Source organism: Ahaetulla prasina, chromosome 14, assembly GCF_028640845.1.
Source record: "Ahaetulla prasina isolate Xishuangbanna chromosome 14, ASM2864084v1, whole genome shotgun sequence".
In the NCBI taxonomy this organism is placed as follows: domain Eukaryota; kingdom Metazoa; phylum Chordata; class Lepidosauria; order Squamata; family Colubridae; genus Ahaetulla; species Ahaetulla prasina.
The window spans coordinates 20807742-20829642 of record NC_080552.1 but is presented as its reverse complement, the minus strand read 5'-3'; the positions used below and the strand labels follow the sequence as shown (position 1 = coordinate 20829642).

The following is a 21901-nucleotide window of genomic DNA, read 5'->3' as shown; positions in this document are numbered from 1 at the left end:
ATCCATTTGTCTGAAGTGGTGTAGTCTGGGCAGCGGGTTGGACTAGAAGACCTTCAAGGTCCCTTCCAACTCTGTTATTGTTCTGTTTCCCTCTCCTAATACTCCCAACAAAGAGTCAGTCAAAGGCCTCCTTTTCAAATTTATTTACATAAATGGCTGGATTAGGCTGGATTCCTCTGGCACAGAGATGTTCTGGCCACGTCTACCCACGCGCCTGCCAAGTCTCTGGAGATAACTAGGAAATTATAGATAAGGCCAGAGTTACTTACGAATATATTCTTTCCTCCATTGAAACAGTTTGCCCGCGCAAATTCACTGCTTTGTCCAAGACAAAAAGCCAGGAAGTTCCACCTCCTGTTTTATAGCCCCTGTGAGTGTCACTCCGTGACTCATCATTCTTTGACTTTGTCCCAATGCCTCCTCTGCTGCGCGCGCCGGTCACATCTGCGCAGTCTTGCATCAAGCCAAGATTGTTCTTGGGGTGTTGCCAAATCAGAAGACGGCCCAGGGAAAGCAGGCCTTACTAGCCCCTCCTCCTCCTCCTGGGTGGGTGCCAGGGAGGGAGAGGGCCCAGGGGAGGCAGGCCTTACCAGTTCCTCCTCACTTTCTGAATCTTCGTCCTCCAGGAGTCCGAGTCCGGGAACCTGGGTCACAACAGTTATTCTATTCTATTTCCCAGCTCCAAAGTGCTTTTAAAGAAGGGTTTTTTTTTCCTGCAGACATTCTCCTCTCTGCCTGGATTTTCCTCGTATTATGAACTCGCTCCTCATAGCCCGTTTAAAAATCAATTCCCCTAATATCCAATGATAGCAAACTAACCCTAGAGCCATTCTTCGCCCCTCTTTTAAATAAGAACATTGTTGAGGTTTTGTTCTCCGGATTTGACTGAGAAATCGGACGATCCCGCCAGAGGCAGTGAATGGCATCGGATGTGTTTGACCCAGCCTTCTCCCCTCCGATTCCGTGATTTCAAATTGCAGCTGGAAGGAGAAATTGAACCAAAGTGCCTTGGAAAGTGCTGAAGTTGATTGAACCAGTCCAGGCAAAATTAAGTTTTGTGGAGATGCCACCTATTGTTGGCTTCCCAATTATCTGCTGAGGCGATCGGTGCTCCTGGGTTTTTCCACAAATACCAGCTGCCACGTTGCAGTCACAGTAGAAGGAAGGACGTTTAAAGGGAGGAAGGAAGAAAAGATTGATTTTCTATTGGGTCTCAAGAAGGCTACTGCTTAATTTTCAAACGCCGAAAAGCAAACTTCAGATTTTAGGCCTTAGATCAGAAGGGGGGAACCTCCCTGCGTCCACTTTCTTCTGTCAGAAACACATCCTGACCCAAACAAATAGGATCTCAGAAGGTGACTCTTAACCAGGAGTGAAATGCTCCCGGTTCTGACAAGATTTCACGACCGGTAGCGATCGTGGCCGGTGGTTTGGTGATCCGGTAGCGATCGTGGCTGGTGGTTCGGTGATCCGGTAGCAATTGTGGCCAATGGTTCAGTGATCCGGTAGCGATTGTGGCCAATGGTTCGGCAATCTGGTAGCAATCGCTGAACCACCAGCGACACCCGCCACCTGGGTGTCATTGCTTCCTGGTTTTAACCAGGAAGTAATGTATTTTTTACTTTCTGTGCATGTGCAAAAGATTTTGCACATGCACAGATGGTCTGCGCACGCATGTGATGCATATAGATGAGCGAAGCAAGCACGCATGCGCAGTGTGTGTGGACTTCCAAACTGGTAAGTAGATTTCACCCCTGCTCTTAACCTTTGTTTCTTCCATGTGAGCCTTTTATTTATTTATCTATTTATTTATTAAATGTAAGTGTCACCCGGATCACTAGGCAGGCACCCAGAGATGGCTGCCTTACAACAGCATAAAAGCATAAACATTTCAGCTGCTGTTCGTGTTTATTTATTTCGGGGGCGTTTTTACAATTTCGATGTTTTGAACGGTTTTCATTGTTTTATAATGTTAGAACTGTATGCTGCCCAGAGTCACCTGGTTGAGCTGGACATGCAAAGAAATTGAATGAATGAATGAATGAGTGAGTGAGTGAATGAATGAACAAACATAAAAGCCTTAAAAACATTAAAATTAACAACGCCTAAAAGTTCAAAACCAAGGGCCCAGCGTGGTACTGTTAGACCTTTTTCTACATAAATGTGCTTAATCAAATAGCATCTCTCCCTCTAAACCACGATGTTCAATCTTGGCAACTTTAAGACCTACGGATTTCAACTCCCAGAATTTCCCAGCCAGCATAGAATTCTGGGAGTTGGTCCCCCAGGTCTTAAAGTCACCAAGGCTCTAAACCGATTTAAAAGAAATCAGCTTTCTTATCTCCCAACTACCGCCTCTTTCTCTTCTGCTGTCGCCTGTTTCCCTTCTTTTAGAAGGGACTAACCCCCAAGCGGTAGACATTGGGAAATGCTAAAGGATGTATATTCCCTTTCCTTTCCCCCCAAGACATTGAGATGTTGTTGGTCAATAGAGGCTGTGGTCTAGCGATTTTTCTCCCCGGGAGCAATTCAGCAGAATGATGGGGGTTAAAGGATCCCTGCCGAGTCAGTTTGGGTTTCCAGAGAGAAGCTACAAGCCGCAATTACTTTCCTTCCTCACCTCTTCCTTTCATCCCTGGGTAATCAGGGACGGACGGTAATCTCCAGCCTCTTGAAAATCTCCCGACTGCGCCCGTAAGGCTCCCCCACACCCCCGCTCCCCCTGCCTCTCGCCAGCCTCCACTTATCAAGCCTGGAGTCTAATTACACTTATCTCTGCCGAAAATTGTCCATTATTGCCACTTAAATTCCCACTAATTGTAAGAAAAGCTTCTTTAGCAAATGGCTCGATCATCATTTCGCCGGTTAATCTGGTTGGCATCGTTTCTGCCATCTCACCACTTGCTTGCTTTCCTTCCTTCCTGACCTCTTTATGCCCTACCCCCACCCCACCTCTCTTTTTCTTTTGAAAACTCTTTTGATCCTCGCTCACCCCCCCACCTTTTTTCCCCCTTTTTTTCCTTTTTTTTAGGGGTGAGCAAAGTGGTAACCGTGGACATCCAGGGTAATTGGCAGCGCTGGCTAAAAGTCAGAGATCTCACCAAAGGAATGACCTACTTGTTCCGAGTTCAAGCCAGGACCATTATCTATGGACCTGAACTGCAAGCTAACATCACTGCTGGGCCAGAGGAAGGTAAGGGAGATCTGTGGAGCAGGCCAAACGTCTAAACAATGATTGCTACAAACAGGGGAGAAGATACAGCTCCCCGATTCAACACGCCCTTCCGAGCAGAGGGAGCATTAAGTTGCAAGGCGAGATCTTTCTGGTCACCCTAACAGAGAAGTTTACAGCGTATGAGGACCAGCCCAGAGACTAACTATAGAGTCTGCAAATTGAGGATGGGGGAGGGAAGTGTTCTTACAAAGTTCTCAGTAGTATGCAGAGAAGAGCAACAAAGATGATCAGGAGTCTGGGGGCTCAATCGTATGATGGATGGTTGAGGGAACTAGGCATATCTAGTCTACGGTAGGTCGACTCAGCCTTCCATCCTTCCGAGGTGGGTAAAATGAGGACCCAGATTGTTGGGGGCAAGAGGCTGACTCTGTAAACCGCTTAGAGAGGGCTGAAAAGCCCTGTGAAGCAATCTATTCTATGCTATGCTATGCTATGTCTCCCATCCCATCCCATCCCACTGTGGTGGCACAGTGGTTAGAATTCCATATTGCAGGCTGAGTCTGCTCACTGTCAGTAGTTCAATCCTGATCAGCTCAAGGTCGACTCAGCCTTCCATCCTTCCGAGGTGGGTAAAACGAGGATTCAGATTATTGGTGACAAGGGACTGACTCTGTAAATTGCTTAGAGAGGGCTGTAAAGCACTGTAAAGCGATATATAGGTCTAAGCGCTATGGCTATCAAAGAGAAGGACTAAGGGCGATATCATAGCAGTCTTCCAATACTTGAGGGGTTGTCACAGAGAAGAGGGGGTCAACCAAGGGTGGTGTTCACTTACCTTTGCTACCGGTTTGCAAATGTGAGCACACACAGGCCCTCCACGCATGTGCAGAGCGTCAAAAACGGGACGTGATGACGTCCGGATAGGTAGATGGAGCCCCCCTCAGCCACCGCTACTAGTTCGCCTGAACTGGATAGACCAACACTGGAGTCAACCTCTTCTCCAAAGCACCTGAAGGCAGGACAAGAAACAACAGATGGAAGCTTATCAAAGAGAGATCCAGCCTAGAACTCAGGAGAAATTTCCCGACAGTGAGAATAATTAGTCAGTGGAACAACTGGCATCCCAGAGTTGTGGGTGCTCCAACCATGGAGATCTTCAAGGAAGGATTTGTTGAAAGGATCCCGAGAAACAAACCATTTGTTCAGGATGATAGGTAAGGTCTCTTGCCTTGAGCAGAGTGGTGGCCTAGAAGACCTCTGAGTTCTCTTCCAGCCCTATGATTCTGCGTCCTGTGTTTTATTATTTATTTGTTTGTTCCCATGCCTCAACCAGTTCTTCCTTTGCCCCACTCCTACAGGATCTCCTGGTTCTCCACAGCATGTGCTGGTCTCAAAATCCGCCTCTGGACTCACTTTGTACTGGACTGAGGGAGTTTCCGGAGCGAAACCCATCACTGGCTACGTCATAGAAAGTCGGCCTTCAGGTAGGTCATATTCGCAGTCTCCGTGCAACAGAAGATCGAAACCGACTAACCGAGCAAACCTAGTTAGAACCAAAGAAGGAAAGAGAAAAATTAAGGGGGGGGGGTGTATTACCATAGGAAGACATCCCAAACTAGCTGTGGAACTCCTGTCCATAACTCTTGACTTGCTTGCTCAGAGCTCACAAAGGATGGAGGGTTCCTGCTACAGACGGACACAAGCCATATTGTCCATTTACATTTCAGGATGACATCCCTGCATGATGAGTTCCCTTCTAGATCTTCTCCAGGGCCACTGTTGAGGATCTCATTCTCCTAGTTCCCAATACCCTTGGTTGAGATGTTGATGGTTCTCATCCAAATGTTGATGGTCCTCAATCCCAGTGTTGTGGCCGGCCCCTCCAGCAGCCGAATCCGAGGAAGGGGAGGCATAGGAGCAAGGGTCAGCATCAAGGGAATCTGAGAGCTCTGCGGGGGGAATGGAGCTGTCAGAGAGAGAGAGACACATAGGCGGAGCCTAGACCCGTGATGGCGAGCCTTTGACGTGCCCACGTGCCGGCCTGCGTGCCGGAAGTGGCACGCTAAACCATCCCGCGAGGTATGCGTGGCCCCACTGGCCGTCGCGCAAGCAGGAGCGCCAATACCTGGAAGAGCGGCGATCCATCACACATGCATGAGCCGGCACCCAAACAGCCGGATACCGGCATGGAAGCACGCCCATCGCGCATGCGTACAACGTCAACCCGGAAGGTCGGGTACCGGCCTGCGCATGTGTGCCCACTGTCATTAAAACATCCCCTTCACTGCCCCGTATTGATCCTTCTAGGCTGCCTTCACCATTCCTCTCCTCACATTATCCCTGCAAATGGAGAAGGCTGCCGATTCCGCCTTCTTGCTGAGACCAGCTGTTTTTCCATCCGAGTGCTTTATCTCGGCCACTCCATTATTTTTCTCTTAATTTCCAGAATGTAGCTCTGATAACAGTTTTCACAACCAAGTTAATGAAACATGCTTAGCATTCAGGGATCACCCTTTCCAGCCCTGCCTCCCCCCCCCCCTTCCTTCTTCCCTTCCTCTCCCGTCCACCAGTCACTGGAGCTTGTAACCCACTTTTTCATCCATTTAAATTAATTAATGTTCTGAATAAAACAAGACTATCTAAGGGTGGCCCATCCATCATAACAAAATGAAGGGAGATTTAAGCTTCGGTGGGGGAAGTTCCCCCCTCCCGTAAAAGCATTTTGCTCTTCTCTTGGTCCAATTCATTTCCATGAAACTTGCCCAGGAAAATGTCTCAAGACAGATATTAATTAGGAAACTCAGGAACTTTCATTGTGGGATCCTTCTGCATTTTAAAGCCGTGGTGGCACAATGGTTAGAGTGCAATACTACAGGATACTTCTGCTGACTGCCAGCTGCCTGCAATTTGGCAGTTCGAATCTCACCAGGCTCCAGGTTGACTCAGCCTTCCATCCTTCCGAGGTGGGTAAAATGAGGACCCAGATTGTTGGGGGCAATAGGTTGACTCTGTAAACCACTTAGAGAGGGCTATAAAAGCACTGTGAAGTGGTATATAAGTCTAGTATAGCTTGAGAAGGAAGGAAGGAAGGAAGGAAGGAAGGAAGGAAGGAAGGAAGGAAGGAAGGAAGGAAGGAAGGAAGGAAGGAAGGAAGGAAGGGCTTGCCTTCAGAAGTTGTGGATGCTTCATCACTGAAGGTTTTTAAGAAGAGACTGGACAGTCACTTGTCTGGAAAGCCATGGTAGTGCAGTTGTTACAATGCAGTGTTGCAGGCTATCTCTGCCCACTGCCAGGAGTTCAATCCTGACCGGCTCAAGGTCGACTCAGCCTTCCATCCTGCGACCCCAATCTCGACATCTTAACCGGCAAAGGAAAAACATTTTATCAAGGGGAAATGACGACTCGCCACGGCCACCTCACTCAACTGGGAGAACTCGCTGCAGCACAAGTTATACTAATATCAAAGAAAGTGGGGGGAGGGATAGAATCACTAAAGAAATGATGCAAACAGAGGGACAGAATGAAATGTACATGACAAAAGATTAAAACATTTATTTTAAATAATTAAATTGAAATTGTTAAATTATCCCACGGTGAGTCAGCAATGTCGACTTGGCTGCCGCGAGTTGTCCTGTTCCACTCGATCAATATTTAAACATCCTGCTGTTCCTTTTGGGCAGCATTTCTCAAACTCGTCAGTTTTAAGATGTATGGACTTCAGCTCCCAGAATTCCCCAGCCAGCCCGGCTGGGGAATTCTGGGAGTTGAAGTCCACCTATCTTACAGTTGCCAAGTTTGAGATACACTGCTGTAGGCTTTTGCTTCTCAATTGCCATCTATCATTGGCCCCATTACTCTAAACATTCAATGCCAGCAACTTCCCTTTCTTCCTTTCTTCCTTTCCTTCCTTCCTTCTTTCTTTCTTTCTTTCTTTCTTTCTTTCTTTCTTTCTTTCTTCCTTCCTTCCTTCCTTCCTCCTTCCTTCCTTCCTTCCTTCCTTCCTTCTTCCTTCCTTCCTTCCTTCCTTCTTCCATTCCTTCCTTCCTTCCTTCCTTCCTTCTTCCTTCCTTCCTTCCTTCCTTCCTTCCTTCTTCCATTCCTTCCTTCCTTCCTTCCTTCCTTCCTTCCTTCCTTCCTTTTCTCTTTCTTTTTCTCTATTTATTGCTAGGACTATCGTTCTCAGCTAGGAAGCTCCCAAGCCTGCCTTCTCCACTCCCCCTCTCCCAATAACCGCTGCATTTCTCAGTTTCAAAGGAATCTCTTTTTAATACCCTCAAGGTATAATTATTCGATTTTTTTTCTTAGAGTATTAGCGCCACTCTTCCTGGGGAGTGATAGATCTTAAAAGGCATGAAATAGCCAGATCTGTGGATTTTTAAAAGCAGAATTTAAACCCTCCAGAGTCTGTCAACAGGGCATACCACTCCCAATTGCCGGAAGTTCACACGAACCGGAAACTGGCAACTGAGGATCCTCGGGCCAAATTTGAATCTCTTGAGGAACATCAAGTGTCTCCATCCAGGATGTTCAAGCCAATAGGACACCCTGTTGATCACAAATTTCCAATAGTTCAGAGCTAAGTAGAATTCATCAAGAGTCTGCCACTTGGTTAATGGCTTGGTGGCCACCATCCATTTGGGAGTTGTTGTTGGTGGGGTTTAACTCATGATTTTGTCCTCAGAGATGGGGTGAAGTTTGTCGGGAGGGAGATCCAACATGGAAATAAGGAGGAATTTCCTGTTTATGAGAAGGATTAATCAATGGAACAGCTTGCCTCCCATAGTTGTGGGTGCTCCATCAATGGAGGTTTTCAAGAAAAGATTAGACAACCATTTGCCTGTGATGGAATAAGGACTCCTGCCTTGGGCGGGGGGTTGGACCAGAAGACCTTCAAGGTCCCTTCCAGCCCTATGATTCTATCATTCTTAGCCAACCAGATCTTGGCGTCAGAAGGTTTTAAAGATTCCCCTTGGGTTGGTGACTCTTCAGGGTCCTATCAAAGGAGACATTTCCCCCCACCCAGCCCAGGACAATAGATCCATATGGATTCAGATAGAGCAGGCAAAATAGACCCCTGTTTCCTACTTCTCCATCCTCACGGAGCAGGAAAGATCTAGATTTCTTCCCATGAGGAGTTTTTGGTAGGGTTCCTCTCCTTTTATTCGCCATCCATTTAGAGCTCAACTTGGCATCTCTGCCCTCAAGGAAAGAGGTCCCCTTCTGCTCTTTTCCCTAGCATTTTAGCACTTCCATTTATTCTATTTCAAACATGGACCTAAACCAGCAGACCTTGGTCAGTTCAAAGCAAGGTCTTCAGTTGCCCAGGGTGTCTCTCCCTCCCTCTCTCTCTCTCTCTCTCTCTCTCTCTCTCTCTCCATTTTTCCCCCTTTCATCTCCTCCCCTGGATGACAGGCAGGTGTCATGTCAACAGCTTGTCAGCCTTCATTTGGCATCTTTGCCCTTCTGATGGTCAGGGCTGTGGTTTCGCCTCCTTAAAAATAAATTCACATTTTTCACATGATTCTCCCGGGCTCCTTTTAGGACGAGACTCCTGTGGAAGGCTCAGCTGCCAACATCGACTGGCGTGCGACCAAAGCCACGTTTTGCAGCGTGACCCTTGCCACGCTCACACCCAGGGTGGGAGCGGAAGAGGGGAGAAACACCAACGGTGGCAAAACCGACATAAAAATGGCAGGTTTCCATCAACCCTACCTCTAAGGTGGAAGGAATTAATCAGTGACGTCCACTCAGTCAGGTCCTGAAGCCGCGGGTGGTTTGACTGACAGTGTGATTCAGCCCACGGCAGCGATTAATTGTCCGTGAAATCGCACGCTTGCGTTGGTGCAGCGTCTGTTCTAACACCTGCAACTCACAGAACCACTGATCTCACACATACACACACACACGCACACACAAACACACACACTGGAAGGATAAAACCTGAAGGTAGAGAAGATAGGCCTTGCGAGCTGTAGGAGAAACACCCTCAGGAACTGAAGATGCCGTGTAGAAGCAATGCTTCCTTTCCTACTCCTACGGTTAGAGACAAAACAATAGGCTAGAAAGCTAAATTATAATAAGGATTAACAAGCCAACAGAAGCATGTATTATTCCCTGCAGCAAAAAGAAGCAGGGATGGTCAAATTGATTCTTTCATCCAAAGAAGAGAATAGATCTAACTTTGTTTCTATTTTGAAATTACTTCCAAATTTTGTATTTGCAACGGGGGGGGGGGGGGGAGGGGGAAGGAAATTTTGTTTTTGTTTTTAACGAGAAATGGCTTGTACATACTGTTGTGTAAAAGCAAAAAGTGGTGGTTGTAATGTTGTTGTCTTCTGCTGTGCTAAAGAGAGTTGGAAGTTGGTGCCTTTTCCTTTCCTTTTGCAGCAACACAACCTGTGTAACGACAGGTATTTTTTTTTAAGTAGTTATTCCCTTTAATCTCCCCTTTCCAAATAAATGTGGCCAATCCAAGCCTATAGGAAAAGCAGACAAGGGGACAGATGTTTGTAAACAGAAAAGCAATTGAAAGCAATTCTCTTGCAACCCCGTAACCAGCTGGGCTGCATCTCACAGTACATTAAGCAAGAATTGATGGGGAGTAACAGCACCTATTTGGGGGGGGGTGTATTATTTACCAGGGCAAGCTTTCTTTTCCCTCGACATTAAAAAAACACACACACACATACACACATACACACAAACACACACAAAGAGACACATTTCTTCATTTATTAGTCTTCCGCATGCAATCAGGATACAGGAAATCACCACCCAACCTGAGGAATCCAGAAAAGACCTACCTTATGCTCATTGCGGATAGATCTAGAAAAGCAAAGGTTCTTTTTCCAGAATCATTTTCCAAACTTTTGGGGTGAATCCCTCGGAGGAGAAACATTCATTGCGATAGCTTATCTTGATGGAAAGCTGCACTAAGTTACCAAAAGAATTATAATGCTGTCTTGAGAATTCAACCCTTTGAAGGGGAAATGGATGTTGGAAGGAAGGGAGGGAGGGAGGGAGGGAGGAAAGGAGGGGAAGGGGAGGGGAAGGAGGGATGGAAGGAAGGGAGGGAGGAAAGGAGGGAGGGAGGAGGGAAGGAGGGAGGGAGGGAAGGGAGGGAAGGAAGGGAGGGAGGGAGGAGGGAAGGAGGGATGGAAGGGAGGGAGGGGAGGAGAAGGAGGGAGGGGAGGAAGGAAGGGGGAGGGGAGGGGAAGGAAGGAGGGAAGGAAGGAAGGAAGGAAAGAGGGAAGGAAGGAAGGAAGGAGGGGGAGGGAAAGGGGAAGGAAGGAAAGAAGGCAGGAGGGAAGGGAGGGAGGAAAGAGGGAGCCATAACTGCATGTGTGCTTCATGAGTGGTTTGACACCAAATTCTGGCACAAGATCACTTTGTAGGATGTTTTTTCTCCGCGGATAGTCAGAAGAAAGATAAGATGGACTAGAAGTGGTATTCAGCCAGTTCAGACCAGTTTGGGCAAACCGGTAGTTCCGACAATCAGTTGGCCCCGCCACCCATATAAAAAGATTGTATAATGTGTTACTCGAAATAGATTCTGAAAGGGACTTGGTAAAGGATTGTATGATAAAGTGGGCACAAAATTTTCAGGAGCCAATATTATTGGAAACTTGGGAAAAAAATTGGGTTAGAAATGTTAAATTCACGCAGGCACAGAATCTGAGGGAAAACTTTTATAAAATGTTTTATAGATGGCATTTAGATCCTAAGAAATTATCGTGTATGTATCCAGATATGCAAGCAAAATGTTGGAGATGCAATTGTGATGACGCTACATATTTTCACATTTGGTGGACTTGTAAGGATATAAAGGCCTTTTGGATAAAAATTTGGTGGATTTTACAAAATGTTTTGAAAAAGAAGATAAAGTTCCTGCCGCAATTTTTTCTGTTGGGAATTATTACGGACTATACAGTAATTGAGATTAAATTGATTTTAAATCTAATAACAGCAGCAAGATTACTAATAGGACAATACTGGAAGAAAAAAGAAGTACCTACAATAGAAGAATGGATATTGAAAGTTGCCAGTTTGGCTGAGATGGCGAAGAAGCAGCTGAGCTTCTAAATGCTCCATTTTCAGCACTATGTGCAAGCGCCTTAGGCACGCACGTGCATGTGTATGCGTGAAGCACGCGCTCACCGAACCGATTGTTAAACCGGCAGCATTCCACCACTGAGATGGACCATACCTGAATCTCATTTGGAAAACTCAGAAAAGTTTACCTAGGAAGACAGGACCCAAATGATAAAAGCGGATGCCTCAGCAAGAAACCATCCCAAAGGTGCTTTTCCAAAAGGCAACCGGACTTTCTTGGTTGTTTCATTGAAAACGTTCCACTTCTCCTCCAAGAAGCTTCTTCAGTTCTTCAGATTCTTGGATGAGAAGCGAAACACTTTCAAAGGGTGTGGGGGGGAGGGGGAACCCATCAAAAACTGTCCTGTTGCCTTTTGGAAAAAAGCACCTTTGGAACACAACCATGACAGTATGATTGAGCATCTTCATTGACGTCAAACCAAGACAGTGTGTTCTGTCCCCCCCCACACCTCAATCCGGGAGACACGTGAACTGACTCAATTAGCCAGCAATTTAGTCCACGGTAGCTATCAGCTCCGGCAGCAGACCAGCGAACGTCTGCCAAGGTTTTCTTTATCTTCTCTGATGTTACCGGAGCAACCAGGAAGTCAGGAACAAACAGCAATCCAGGCCAAATGCTCAGTCAAATAGTTCAGCTCAAGTTTTCTCCAGTCAGTTTGCTTTGTCCATTACGAAGTAGTAGAGCAGCCCCTCCTACTTTTATACCCTGTGGGGTGTGGCTCTGTGACTCAGCACTCTCTAGGCCTGCCCCACCCTTTCTTTTGTTGTTTCCGGCTCTCTTGTCTACGAAACCTAGGATCGAACCAGGACTGATTGTCTACAGCTGGGTCTAGAAGCGTTGCCTGGGTGTGGGGAGATACAGGAGACAGAGGCCTCGTCACCTCCTCCACCTGGCCTGCCTCTGGCTCCTGGAGTTGAGCCAGAGAGGCCGGCCCTGCAGAGGGGAGCCCCGATGGCCCTTCTCCCTCACTCTCTGAGTCACTTTCTGGCAGGGGGCCAGGCCTTGAAAGACATCTGAAGAGAAGAAGAGGTTCAGGTCAAAACATGAACCAGCTGCTAGCAGAACTGATAGACTTTCCCCAGACAATTGAAATTCTCTCCCCCACTCCTACTACTGACAAGCGGTTGTTCTTGAACCATGGATTTTAGCTGCTGCAACGATTTCTGGAGGCTTTTCTCATGGTTTCCACCACAAAACGCTGTCTTTATCAAGGGTTAGAAAGATGCCACCCACCCACCCACCACTCTAATTTGGAATTCTCCTCCATCTTTCCTCCTCCAGCCCTGTGTGTTACAAGGATCTTGCGCCGAATGTTTTGTTTTGTTTGTTTTATTTACATTTATATCCCGCCCTTCTCCGAAGACTCAGGGCGGCTTACAGTGTGTAAGGCAATAAAACAAGCCACCTGTTCATTTCTTTACAAGCGCTCTGAACTATCGGCTCTGTCGCTACCTCTCTGTCCTCTGCCTCTCGAAGTAAATAAAGCTCTCGGCTTCCTTTATTACCTTGTAAAATTATTTATTAAAAGCTCCCATCTTTTATTTGGTCCTCTCCATTCCGCGCGGAGACCTATCCCAACACGGAGGGGTGGCGTTTGGCTGAATTTATGATCCGTTGCTTGCAAAGCCGCTGTGGATTTTCAGAGGAGAAATTATCTGCTCCATCATGAGGTTGCACTGCTAAAAGATGGCTGGGTTTTCAGTCCCCAGCCCACCACCTCATCGTTGGGGGCTTGCCAAGTACCATCATCAGACAATAGGCAACAGAGAACGTATTAATCAATGTCACCGGTGCTCAGAACCTAATACCTTTCTGGGCTGAAATTTATGGGCAGCCAACTTTAGAGACACATGAATCAGTTTTTTCTGCTACTGCAAAGTCTCTGCATCAAGAACAGGTAAAGGACTACGAGAGAGAACGGTTCCAGATGATTTGTCTCAAGTCCAATGAAATATTATTTCAGGGGTTTGAGAAAGCACTTCATGGACCTCTGGAGTCTCTTGATTATTTATTTATGTATTTGTGGGGTCCCTGGTACTCTCCGAGCTCGGTGGTTTTCTTGCAGACATTTCATAACCTGGCTAGTAACATCATCAATGCTAGAAGGGAGTGGGGCTTGCTTTTATTTATTTATTTTTGGGGGGGCAATTTTTTTTTTTATTTTCCATAATAATTCCCACAATTTAACCAGTGTACAGTACAATCACTTATCCAACAATCGATCCTATACTCGATTATATTCAAAATAAGTATCAGATTAAAAAATACCAATTAGTTTTTGAGTGAAGTTAGGAATTGCTATGTATTAGAGTTTAAGAAAGAAGGGAATTGATAGTGTGATGGTGTGAAATGGAATATGTTTTATGTTATATTTTAGATTATGTTTGTTAGTTACTATACCCTGTATTCTGTTCTGGGAAATCTCGGAGGGAGGGGGGGAATGGGGGGGAGGGGAAGATTATAAATTGATTGATTGCCATTGTACAGGGATAATGGCAGAATTAAACAAGTTGGAATGGTGTAAAGTCGGGGCTGCTCGGTAACCACTCCGGAAGGGAAAGGGTAAGGAAAGAGGAGTAAAGAAGGAAGAAAGTAGGTAGGCAGGTAGGTAGGTAGATAGGAAAGAAGGGAGGGAGAAGAAAGGATAGGAGGAGAAGAAGGAGGGGAAGATAGAGGGTTAGAAAGGATGGAAGTGAGAAGTGGGAAAGAGGAAGGGAAGTAGGAAAGCAAGGAGAAGGATGGTGGGGAAAGTAGAAGAAGGATGAGAAGGGTAGGAAGGATTAAGGAAGGGAGTGGTGGCCGAGCAGGCCTGATTGAACATAATCTGAGTATAGGGCTTGCTTTTATTTTTATATACTGGGAGCTTGCCCCGTCAGAGTTGGTGGACGTGTCCTTGGTGGTTCCTTGATTAGGCTGTCATTTAGCTGTTTGTCTGAATTGGTATTTCCTTCATTAAAGTATTGTTTACTTCTTGGTTCTTGGTCTAGTGAAGGAGTCTCAAAAATTGACAGCTTTAAGCCTTGTGGACCTCAACTCCACAGAATTCCTCAGCCAGCTGTCGGTGTTGGTCCACAAGTCTTAAAATTTGCCAAGTTTGGACACCCCTAGCTTAATGTTAAATTTGGCATTGATCTCTGCTCATAATGAAGCTGGGGGTATTAAAAACTATGTACTTTATTCAAGAACAAACACTAACTCAATCGGAAATTTCTGAGAACTCTAGGAGTGGAATGGTCTGATATATAATGGATTGAAAGAAATGTATTTTCTTTGTTTCTGGAAGGGGAGTTGAGGTTTTAAGGAGTGACTATGGATTATGATTTGTGTTATATTTTAATTTTTGATTGTTAGTTTTATACCCTGTATTCGGTTCTGGGAAGTCCCGGGGTGGGGGGAGGAAGGGGAAGGGAGGGGAGGGGGATGAGGGTAGAAAATGGATTGATGGTCAATGTACAAAGATGATCGAAGACGTATAATTAATGTAAGATCGGAACTGCCTGGCTACCACTTCAGAATGACGGGAAAGAAGGAAGTAGAAGAGAGAAGGAGGTAGGAAAGAGAAGAGGAGGAAGAGGAAAGGAAGGAAGAGGGATAGAAGAGGGAGAAGAAAGGAGTAGGGAGGAAGGAGGAGAGGAGGTAGATAAGAGAGGGGGAGGATGGTTGTGGAAAGTAGAAGAAGGTAGAGAAGGGAAGAGAGTTAAAGGAAGGGGGTGGTGACCAGGCAGGTCCGATTAATTGTATATGATGGTACATTAAATATGTTATTGGATATGAATGTTAAAATAAAACTTTTTTAATAAAAAAAATGAAGCTGGGGGTAAGCCGTGTGAAATGATCAGAAGTAACCACCAAGCCTCCTCGTTCTTTGCTGCTTTTGTAGATGAAGGCGTGTGGGACCTGTTTGTGAAGAACATCCCGCGGAGTGCTACATCCTACACCGTCAGCCTGGACCAGCTGAAAGAAGGAGTAAGCTATCAGTTCCGGGTGGTGGCGGTGAATGAGTTTGGATATGGAGAACCGAGTGCAGCTTCTGTAGCCATCTCAGGTTGGTAAACTCCATTCAGCATTCCCTTGGACACGTGGAGAAGTCTTTATTGGTGCAAGGTTGACATTGGGACACTCAACTTGCCTCCAGAAGTTGTGGATGCTCCTGTTGTGTCTTGCCCGCTCTCACCGCAGCCAGGGCCTTCTTATCTGCTTCCAAACGCTGAGGAATGTCCTAGTATGCCTCCAGGCCCCAGCCCTGACTCCATGCCCAGACAGGCTGAGGAGGAGGAAGCACCTCCCGGCCCCAGCCCTGGCTCCATGCCCAGACAGGCTGAGGAGGAGGAAGCACCTCCTGGCCCCAGCCCTGGCTCCATGCCGAGACAAACAAAGCAACTAGACCCCTCCCCCTCCCCCACAGCATGTGAGCCTGAGGGAGGTCAATTACCAACAGCTGCCGACTGGAGTGACCCTCGCTTCAGAAGAATTGATAGGCGGCGGCATCAGAAGGAAGGGAGGGGCAGGCCTGGATAAGTGCTGAGTCATGGAGCCACACCCCATGGCCTATATAAAGGACCTGCTTTCTGGCAGTCTCTGAGTCAGGCAAAGTCGAACATATCTTGCTGAAGTCACTTTCTGGTCTCCTGCCTGCCTTGAGGACTTTGCTAGGACTTTGGCAGAGCTGCAGAGGCACGCCTGATTCGGATTTCCCTGACCCGGCCGTCAGCGGAGGAGTGGGACACGACAGCTCCAACACTGGATGTTTTTAAGAAGAGAATGGACAACCATTTGTCAGAAATGGTATAGGGGTTCCTGCTTAAGCAGAGGGTTGGACTAGAAGACCTCCAAGGTCCTTTCCAACTTTGTATTCTCTTCTTCTGAGGTAGAAGAGCAGACAGGTGTCAGGGTTCCAAGTAACACCCCCAACAAAAGAAAACCCTGAGGCTTGGATTTCCTCAGAGTTCCATTTTATTAGAGATGTCATATGGGCACATATGGGAAAACCCAAATCAGAAATCTTCCAGGGTTTCCCCACCTAAAAGTAAGTTCAAGTCCCTGCCCAAAACCCACATGTCCATCACATGGTCCAATCAAAGTACCGTCCCAGCTGGAGATGCCTCCCAGATCCAGTCTTTCAGGGGCAGGGCAAAGTGTCCTTAACTCTGTGAGAAAGGAATGTTATTATGAGTATATATATCACCCATGCTCCATACAATCCCCTCTCCCAGTTTCCCATAGTAGTAAATGTGGCAGGTCTGAAGGCCCAATGCAAAAGTTGGCTTCCAGGCCTGACAACAGGTCACTGTGGACTTTCTGTGAGTTCCTCCCATGCTTGCCCTTTAAAATAAATCCATGTTCCCAGAGGAAAGCAAGAGAGGCCCCAATGAGGTGAGTTGGGGCAAACATGAGTGTTCCAGAGCTGATCCTTCAACCGGTTGGTCCTTCTTCCCTACAGCTCACACGGAATCTCCTTTCTACGAAGAGTGGTGGTTCTTGCTTGTGGTGGCCCTCTGCAGCCTCATTCTCATCCTGATGGTCATCTTTGCGTTGATCTTGCACAACCAGACCAAGAAGTACCGAGACAACAACACAGGTGGGCTGTTCCTCTCCATCCCCCCCCCCCACTTGGAGCCTCAACCTGTGACAAACGGGAAAATAATATTTCCTAATCAACTCCTTGGGCCTCCTCCTGGCCTTGCCCCAGGACCGATCCCCGCCTCCAACCTTACACAATAGCCTTTTGTCCTGCGTTTCATCAGATGAAATTTCCAGAGCGTTGAAAAATCATCTTTGCCTTGCCGTGCTTCATCCCAAGTGCCTGAATTGTCGTCACTGCAGGCTGAAGTGCTTGTTTAGATTCTTTGGGCTGCCTTCTTCGTTCTTGAGTGCCCTTAATAATACCTGCAGGTCTACGCTTCCACCTGTCATCCAACCTAGACTCTTGGCCTCTTTCAGGGGGAGCTTAAATATTTATAGCTCAGCCCCCGAACTCTGTTTTCAGAGCTTTGCAAATCAATTGTGTGCCCTTTCCGCCTGAGACACAAAGTCCTTTCAAAAGCTGCCAATAGCACTTGCCACTCCAATAACCCGTGTGTGTGTCTGTGTGTCTGTGTGTCTGTGCGACAGGCACGTTAACTCTTTGAGACTGAAAAACGGGGGGTTCGCGCTCCCCTCTCCACACACACCAGACCTTCGAACAAGCAAGCAGCAAGCAAAATGGTGATGTTGACCACGATAATGTTTGGCACAGGCAGAACGAGATTTTGTGCCCGCCGTTTGTTCACGTCAGTGATAAAAACCCACACGGGAAAACTTTCTTCAGAACTCCGCAATTTGCAGTCAAGGATTTATATTCTCTCATTCCCTTCCACCACCATCACTCCCCCCCCAATAAAACCGCCTCCCCCAGGAATAAATTCACTTCTAACAAGTGTTAGTAAATCAGGTTTTATTCCTCTGGGATTGGAAACGTTTGAATGGCATGGCACTTTATCGAGCTAAATGCTATTTTCAATTCCTACGCGCCTTACACAGGCAGCTCTCTCCATGGAGGACGAACACAAAAGAGCTGGCCCGTCCTTCACCTTTTGCAGAAACTTTGTGCGGGGCGACAGGAGAAATTGTGCAGGAACAACTTGCCTTGAAGCAAGGGAAGTTGATGGCAGACCAAGGGCGAGAGTGCTCCATAACGATATCGAAGCTTAGATCTAACCAGGCCTTTGAGCTTAGATTCCAGGGCAGAAATCAGATCTTATAAGTTCCAGAGAACCTGCAGAGGTGGGTTTCAGCAGGTTCTGACCAGATCTGGGGAACCAGTAGCGGAAATTTTGAGTAGTTCGGAAAACCGGTAAATACCACCTCTGACTGGCCCTGCCCCCACCTATTCTCTGCCTCCTGAGTCCCAGCTGATCAGGAAGAAATGCGGATTTTGCAGTAACCTTCCCCTGGAGCGGGGAATGGAGATTTTGTAATATCTTTCCCCTGGAATGAGGTGGGAATGGAGATTTTACAGTATCCTTCCCCTGGAGTGGAGTGGGAATGGAGATTTTGCAGTATTCTTCCCCTTCCATGCCCACCAAGCCACAGCCACCAAGCCATGCCACGCCCACCAAGCCATGCCCACAGCACCGGTAGTAAAAAAAAATTAATCGCACCACTGCTGTGCAGGATCCCGAAAGCCATCGTAGCATGGAGATCCGGCTGGGAAAATTCAGGTTTTTAGAATAGAATAGAATAGAATAGAATAGAATAGAATAGAATAGAATAGAATAGAATAGAATAGAATAGAATAGAATGTGGAGTGGAAGAATGGAATGGAATAGAATAGAATAGAATAGAATAGAATAGAATAGAATAGAATAGAATAGAATAGAATAGAATAGAATAGAATAGAATTTTTTTATTGACCAAGTGTGATTGGACACACAAGGAATTTGTCTTGGCGCAGATGCTCTCAGTGTACCCAAAAGAAAAAATACCTTCATCAAGGTATAACGTTTACAACACAAATGATGGTCATAGGGTACAATTTAAAACTTAATGATACAACACTTAATGATAATCATAGGGTACAAATAAGCAATCAGGAACAATCAATATCAATATAAATCATAAGGATTACCAGCAATAAAGTTACAGTCATACAGTCATAAGTGGAAAGAGATGGGTGATGGGAACATTAGTGGACACACAAGTGGTTGTAATAAGAGAAACCCTTCCAGGAGGATATCTAGAATGCCTTGAGGAGCCACCAGATGGTCTTCAAGTGCCCCTTTTTCACCCGAGTGGGAAAATAGGTCATACCACTTGAAACTTCTCAAACCATTTTCTCCACGAGAAACCAAAAACGTCCCCGAAAGTTAAGAGGTCCATTCGGGAGAAACTTCTACTCTTAGTTTTCGATTTACAGAATGGTATTATTATTATTATTTTTTAAAACAAAAACAATGAAAGAAGGTTCCAAAATATAATTGTGCTCATCCACTCTGAAAGAAGGTCATGACTTGTTTTACCATCTCTAAATGGTGTCCCAAGCGTCTCTCGCTCCAGTTTGCTTCGCATTCACCGTATTTGATTCAGCGGAAGTAATATTCTTCAGTGAACGCCAGCAGATTCAGGCTGCCAAGCCGTAATCCTCAAGTTTACTTCCTTGGGGGCAAATCTCTCCGAAATCGATGGAGCTTTTCTTTTAAGCTGTCTTGAACGGGACCATGGTTTGAAAGTCTGTTCTGTGTTCTCAGGACACCCAAGGTGAAAGTACCCGCTAAGTCTGAAAACATCAGTGCGTTAATCTTTGCTTTAGATTCATTGGTTAGATGAAGAAATCCATATGTTCATTGGAAAAGGTTAAGTTTTCTCTCTCTCTCTCTCTCTCTCCCTCTCCCACTCTCTTTCTCTCTCTCCCCCACGCCCCAAAGGCCCAAATAAATAGGAAAACACATGCTATATAAAAAGGGGAAAAACTTAAAGTTCCATCAATAAAAGTTACAACTTGCCTCTTACGATTTTTGACTAATATTTAAGTTTTTCTCCTTATTTATTTTCAATTCTGCAACTTCTCTGTATTCTTCTCTATTTTTTTCCTATTAGCTTGGGGCCAGTTTCTAAGTGGTTCTTCTAAGATAAACACCAGGTCATCTGCAAATGCTTGTAAATTGGGGTTTTTTTTTTAATTTCCATACCTTTTATTTCTAAGTCTTGTCTGATACTTCTGTTGAACACTTCCGATAACAAATTTGCAGGACAGGTTGTCCCACCGTCTCCTACTGCTTATGTTTTTTTTTTAATGCAATAGGATTGGCTGTTTTGTTAATATGATTGTTGGGTTAGGGATTTTTTTGCCTTCACTGAGAGTTGTATTGTGTTGGGGGGGTGCACTGAGAGAGCTCAACCAATCTCATTGTACATATGTTGTGCATTGACAATAAAGATTTGATTTGATGATTATTGTAAGAGAAGAGCAGGCAGAACTGGGGGCGGAGTTCAGTGTGTCATCAGCTTAGCATCCTTTTGTTGCCACAAATGTTCCAAATCCAGCCCCTCTTGAATTCCACGGACCTTTATCGGGTGCCCATTAAGTGCTGATCATTAGTTGAACGGATATTTGCATATAGGCATGAGCAATAGATCAGCTTAACTGGAATGTGATGTGTGGTCCTGATCCTTTGTGCCTGACAGTTATCTCAAAACTGATGGGTATTTTTTTCCCCTCTGTTTTCACCCAGAGCCAGAGAAGGGTCTACGCCTTCGCTCATTCTGTCGCCATTTGTCCCCAGGAAAAAATGTGTCCGGCGTGGAAGAATCTGTCACTCTGGATAATGGGGGGTTTACATCTCTGGAGCTCAACAGCCGGCATCTTAATGTCAAAAATACTTTCTTGAAGAAGAACGGGACCAGGTGAGGTGGCACCAGAGCACCCGGAATCCAGGCGGACATCCAGATAGGCTTGCTGTCAGGGTTCCGACGGATGCCCTAATTAAATCATGAGCCTAAATCCAGTTATTTATTAGGTGCTCCATGTCGGCAGGTACCCAAATGAAGCCAACTTTGATTCCACGTTATTTATGACCCTAATCATGACCCTGTTTCCCCCCCTCCCCCCAGGGTGTGTCATCAATCATATTCTCCAACGGAGCAGTTTTGCGGGTTGTAGAGATCACTCCCCTCCGACCACTGTGGGTAACCCTGGGAGACAGCCTTGAGAAAGATATGTCTGGAATGTGTTCCTCTCTTGGGCTGCCGTGTTGCTTCATCAGTTTCCCATCCCCCTTTGCCTGTGGCAACTCGAGAGGAGACCAGGGATGCTTCGCAAGTTGACATTAGGCTTAGTTATGCATATTCCCTCAGAAAGGTGGGAGGATTAAAAAACAAAACTCATGATTCTAAGCTCGGGAGCACAGCTACAATGTGAAGGCTGTGTCTTCTTTGCGCCGGAGTGGGCGATCACAACTTGCATTTATGGCTTCCTTCTTGCCTGCAGCAAAAAGTCTACTGCAGCCGAGTCACATCTGGGGGTCTTCGATCAAGTCAAATGAAATGCTGACTCCGGAATTGTCTGCAGAACTGTAACAGACCACTATTCTCTAACGCAGGGGTGGGAAACTATGGCCCTTTTATGACTTGGGGACTTTAACTCCCAGAATTCTCGCTGGCTCAGGCATTCTGGGAGTTGAAGTCCAACAAGTCATAAAAGGGTCATAGTCTCCCACCCCTGACTCTGGTCTGATGCGTCCGATACACCCTGTCAAACACAACGCGTTGAGCTTAAGCTGTTTTTCAACTTTTCCATCAAGACACTCAACATATGGTCAACTCCATGAACGTTGGTGAATCGCCCAAATAACTTTAAAAAGGCATAAAAGGACACAAGGGATGCAGTGGCATAGTGGGTAAGACGCTAAGCTTGTTGATTGAAAGGTCGGCAGTTCAGCGATTCGAATCCCTAGTGCTGCCATGTAACGGGGTGAGCTCCCGTTCCTTGTCCCAGCTTCTGCCAACCTAGCAGTTCGAAAGTAGGTAAAAAATGCAAGTAGAAAAATAGGGACCATTTTTGGTGGGAAGGTAACACTGTTCCATGCGCCTTTGGCTTTGAGTCATGCTGGCCACATGACCATGGAGACGTCTTCGGA

General features: G+C 46.2%; 1 protein-coding gene across 4 annotated transcripts in view; it reads left to right on the top strand.

The window, feature by feature from the left end:
* Positions 1-21901, top strand: part of SDK1 (sidekick cell adhesion molecule 1) — a 503056-nt gene that overhangs the window by 467995 nt on the left and 13160 nt on the right. For 2 of the 4 annotated variants that reach the window (XM_058157082.1, XM_058157085.1), the window contains 5 exons: positions 3032-3193; positions 4534-4659; positions 15169-15333; positions 16729-16866; positions 20498-20669. In XM_058157082.1, coding sequence (XP_058013065.1) covers positions 3032-3193; positions 4534-4659; positions 15169-15333; positions 16729-16866; positions 20498-20669 — 763 coding nt within the window. The remainder of the gene's footprint in view (positions 1-3031; positions 3194-4533; positions 4660-15168; positions 15334-16728; positions 16867-20497; positions 20670-21901) is intronic. The other 2 variants (XM_058157083.1, XM_058157084.1) reach the window with 2 other exon arrangements.